Here is a 5129-nt window from a genome sequence, read left to right as displayed (position 1 = left end):
GCAACACGTAAATGTTCCTCTCATGACACCATTTTCTTCTTCCTTATCATCTCAGCCATCACTATGACACCATCAAGCTAAGGCAAAAACCATTTTTCTCTCTCTCTCTCTCTCTAAAGAAGTAAAGATAGAAGCCCCTATTCAGGTGAGGAATCTACAATTAACAGTCACCATATTATAGCACGTATTCATTCTTATTTTCATTGCATGTGTTCAACCATAATCAAATATATATATATATATAATTATCAATCACATGCTACCCATATTTTTGTTTCTTTTGTATTGATATTTTAATTAATAATTAAAAATATATATATATCACGGTATCATTGTCAGTTAATCTTCTGCATATCAATGTCAGTTGGTCACATTGTGTTCAGTGTTTGTGTCAGTTCATTGGAAGATGCATTTATTGGTAATTTACTGTGTACGAATTTATTATTAAGAAAAAAAAAAAGATTTTTTATGCACCCCATTAATTAATATGTTTTGAATGGTTGCTAGCTGCAACATATAATAAGACATTGAAGTTCCTCTTATGTTCATATGATTTGGAATAAAAAGGTTGCTTGGTCTTATGTGAATGCTTGTCGGTTTCTTCTTTTTTGTTGGGGTTATGTTTTGTTATTTTCAATGTGAACAATGTAATTCAGAATCTATTTTAACATGAATTATTGTGTGTAGGATTATATTACACCTTGTTGAAAGTGCAAGAACTTGTGACAATAATAGATGGGGTTTCTGGAGCTCTTTAGTGTTGCTTCCTTTCCAGTGATCAAAGTCTTGCTTGTTACTGCAATTGGTTTGTTTCTTGCAGTGGATCAGATTAGTATTCTTGGAGAAGATTCAAGGAAGAAAGTCAATCATGTAAGCTTTATTAATTTGTTTCTGTGTAACTTGCTAATCCTAAAAGAAATTATTAAAAAGTATTTAAATAATGTAATCCAACAAAACACAAATATGATTTATGATAGCCAACTTTAATTACTTGTAGCATTGATCTTATTTTCTGTGACAGCTTGTATTTTATGTGTTCAATCCTTCATTGGTTGGTAGCAGTTTGGCCAAAACAATTACTTTGGAGAGTTTTCTATTAGTGTGAGTATTGTTTTGTGATCATAACTAATTAGAGGATTATTATTATTGGTTTGTTGAATTGAATTGACATATTGGGTTGTGTGAATTAGGTGGTTCATGCCAATCAACATTCTTGCTACATTCATATTAGGATCAGGATTAGGATGGATTGTGATTAAGATCACAAGGCCTCCAAAACACATTGAAGGTCTAATAGTAGGTTGCTGTTCTGCAGGTACATACATACATACATGTATCTCTATGATGCTTTCACTATAACATTAATGTGTTTGCACTATACATATTTAAGGCACCCTTTTTGGCTAGTAAGTCTTTTAGTTCAAAAATTAAGTAAATTGGGAAAATTTCATTGCAAGACAGAGAAATTATGCATGTTTTTGTATCTATCTCCTCCTTTAAACAAATTTCTGTGTCACAATATCTTTGTATTTCTATTCTGAGATAGTTATCAAATGCAACCTTTTGCAACCATAGAAAATGAACTCCTGCTGTCATGGCATATTGGAGAATATTAGATAATCAAAATGGAAATATTGTTAGATAATGTCTATAATCATATTAGAGCTCATATCTTTCTGTTGATTTGTACAAAGTTGTTCAGATTCTTCAACAGAATATGTAATTCTAGGAAACAATGTTACTTCAATATAATATGAGACTGGTGTCAAAGATTTCTGGTTCATAAGGGACATCCAAATAATGCTTATTGTTACCCATGAAAACTTTGGAATGTGTCATTTCTGTTATTTTGTTTTATCTTACTTAAGCTTCAAAGTTTCATGTATTCATTCATCATCATGTGAAACAGGAAACTTGGGAAACTTGCTGGTAATTATTATTCCAGCCACATGTAAAGAAAAAGGAAGTCCTTTTGGAGATCCTGATCTCTGCTATCAATATGGAATGGCTTATGCTACACTTTCTATGGCGGTATGTAACTGTCGTTTTATCTGTATAATTCTCGAAATAAACATTGTGTTCTGTCTTGAAATAGTTACCAAACGCGCCTTTGATGTCAATGTTGAATTTGCTATTGTCAATATTTATTGGTGAATCTATTCTAGAATGAAAGAAAGAAAGAAAGATGAATGAAGAAAACAAAGGGGTTAATTTGTTCTAATTTTGATTACTACTCATTGGGGAACCTTAGATTGGAGCAGTTTTCTTATGGTCTTATGTTTACAACATAATAAGAATTTCATCAAGTAGACTCCAAAAAGAAGGCACCAACAGAGTGAAGGCTTCAGGGGAGATATCTCACTCAGAAACTCTTAATCCTGCAAAAGACACATTGGATGATGCATACACCATTCTGCTTCCAACCCCAGAATCTCAGGAAAAACTCAAGGTTGCCACAAAAACATTGTATATATTCATGAGTTTAATTTAGATAAGCAAATTTTGTTAATTTTCACACACAATAATATTTTGGTGTCATTTCTCCAGATTTCAATGTCAAAAAGAATAAAGAACCAAGTGGAGAAGATTGTAAGCAATGTCAATTGGAAATCCATGTTTGCACCATCAACCATTGGAGCAGTATGACACTTTATTCTCTCTTAAAATTCATATTTTGTATGCATTTTTGTAATATAGGCTGTACTAGTACCTTAGTTTTGTTTGTAAGCGTGAGGAGTACATAAAGTTAGTCTCACATTGAAGAAAACAAAAAAGAGTAATGAGTTTATAATGCGAGAAACCCCTTGAATTAGATGTTGTGGTTTTTTATCATAAGTTATATGAGTCTCTAAAGAAAAGTATTCAATATTTTGTTTTGTTTTTCTCTTTTTTCTTTTTAGATTTGTGGCTTTATGATTGGTTTAATTCCCCAATTAAGAAATGTATTGATTGGAAGTGATGCTCCACTTCGTGTGGTTGAAGACTCTGTATCCATGTTGGGGTATGCCTCTCAAAACTTGCTCATCACGATCTTAAATTATAAGTCTATGTTTAAAATAATATACATACCATTTTTTTTTAAACCACTTTAATATTGTTTGATCCATGCACTCACTTTTTTTTTTAAAAAATTGCTTCTCTATATATGCAAGTTGTGATCCTTACATAACTAAAAGGAAAAAAGTAACTTTCTTACATGTTTTTGCATGTTCCAAAAGTTCAAAGAATAACTAAACAGCTACTTTAGTTTTTATATAAATGTATTATGTATGTAACCCTTAAATAGAGGTGAACTTTAACTAATGCATGCACTTTCTATTTTCTTAATTATATGTTGTCTAAGTAATTTTGTGCCATTATTTTGTCTCTGGGATTCTAAAGAATACATCTCATTTTCAATTTTCAGTGATGCAGCCATTCCAACCGTCACACTTATAATGGGTGCAAACTTACTCAAAGGTACACTATTAATTGCAATGGTAGTTTTTTTTTTGGTGTAAATTGCAATGGTAGTTTAGTTTCTTATATACATAGCTTATTTTATTGGGTTAAATAAATTTCTATATTAAATATAACTTGTACAGTATAAAATTAAATCTCCCAAGAAGCGATACTTAATTGAAAAATATTTGTGTAATATAGGAATTTAATTAAAAGTGTTATTAGTTATAGGAGATTGATTGAAAATTGTTGTGAAATTATAAAAATCTCTCTAAGGAACTAAATCTTTATTTATTGTTATTTTTTACACTATACCAATTTTTCAAACAAAAATTGTTCTATACAGTGACTTTTTTTTACCCTCAAAGTTAAGAGTGAAACTTGAATCCGAAACTTCTGGGTGAGGAGGAAAACTATGTCATTTGAATTATAACTCGTTGGTTTTTAGACACAGTGACTTATTCATACGTGATGTATACTACATGATTATTTTTTTTAAATTAGTGTTATGAATGCATTGTCCAGGCTTAAGGGGAGCAAGTACTCCATTATGGACGATTGTGGGAATTATTGTAGTTCGGTACATTTTTCTGCCACTTTTGGGTGTTGTGGTTGTTAAAGGAGCAATACACTTGGGTTTGGTTCAGTCAGATCCCTTATTTCAATTTGTGCTACTTCTTCAATATTCACTTCCACCAGCTATGAATATAGGTACACACACATTTATTCCTACTTTTTAATTACCAATTTTATTCATTATCATACTAATAATATTCTCCAAAATTAGATTATGAAAATATACATTAACTTTTTTTTCTTCTAAATTGAGATAATGTTATATTTGATTGATATTCATGTATTTTTTGAAATGTAACACTAATTCTATTTTATACAAAGAATCAACTGCGTGTGAAACTTTTAGAGATAACTAACCATGAGTCCACATTGTTAGGAACTATGGCTCAATTGTTTGGATCAGGTGAAAGTGAATGCTCTGTAATCATGCTATGGACATATGCTTTGGCTTCAATTGCTGTTACTCTTTGGTCAACCTTCTTCATGTGGCTAGTTGCCTGATTTTGTATTCATATAATAATTATTTCATTTTTATTAATTATTTCATTTTTATAGTTTTTTTTCCCACAAGTTTTCACTATCTCGGCTTAAAGAAATTTTGTTCTATTGTAAAACTTTATTACTAGGAAAAAAACATCTTTTTTTAGAAGCTATAATTTACATTTTTTTTAAGATCTTTTTATTTAAAAAAATGTTTTTAACATAATAAATAAATACAAAAATATGTTTATATTATTATATTCAAATATTATTACTAAATAAAAAGATATTTTTATATAAGATATCTAAATATAAAATTATTTTTACTTTTTTAAAAGATATTTACAAAAAGTCACTTGAAAAAAGGATTTTTCGTAAAAATTACCCAAACAAATTTGAAGTCTTACCTGTAATACTTTAGAATATTCAACTTTTATCCATAACAATAGAGTCTTATTTAAGAATAAAGTAAATAATGAAGATTCAAAGTATAAAACTGAATGTGAATGATATATTATGGAATGAAATAATATGAGTTACTATATGGGATAAGTATTATTTTGGTCTTTAATATTTAGGATTAGAATTGAAATCGACGTAATCTTTTGTTTAGAATCGTCCTTAACGTTTTA

General features: G+C 29.4%; 1 protein-coding gene across 1 annotated transcript; it reads left to right on the top strand.

Annotated features, from left to right (window-relative positions):
* LOC127743935 (protein PIN-LIKES 3-like) lies at positions 1-4632 on the top strand. Its single transcript, XM_052256167.1, has 11 exons — positions 1-145; positions 688-870; positions 1022-1101; positions 1191-1315; positions 1910-2031; positions 2252-2449; positions 2548-2640; positions 2901-3001; positions 3407-3459; positions 3967-4152; positions 4394-4632. The coding sequence occupies exons 2-11, from the start codon at positions 736-738 to the stop codon at positions 4516-4518; spliced, it is 1218 nt and encodes a 405-aa protein (XP_052112127.1). The 5' UTR covers positions 1-145; positions 688-735; the 3' UTR covers positions 4519-4632.
* Positions 4633-5129: the final 497 nt, after the last annotated feature.

The sequence above is a fragment of the Arachis duranensis genome, unplaced genomic scaffold, assembly GCF_000817695.3.
Source record: "Arachis duranensis cultivar V14167 unplaced genomic scaffold, aradu.V14167.gnm2.J7QH unplaced_Scaffold_165934, whole genome shotgun sequence".
Classification (NCBI taxonomy): Eukaryota; Viridiplantae; Streptophyta; class Magnoliopsida; order Fabales; family Fabaceae; genus Arachis; species Arachis duranensis.
The sequence above is the reverse complement of the archived record's forward strand: the minus strand, read 5'-3'. Positions and strand labels throughout refer to the sequence as shown.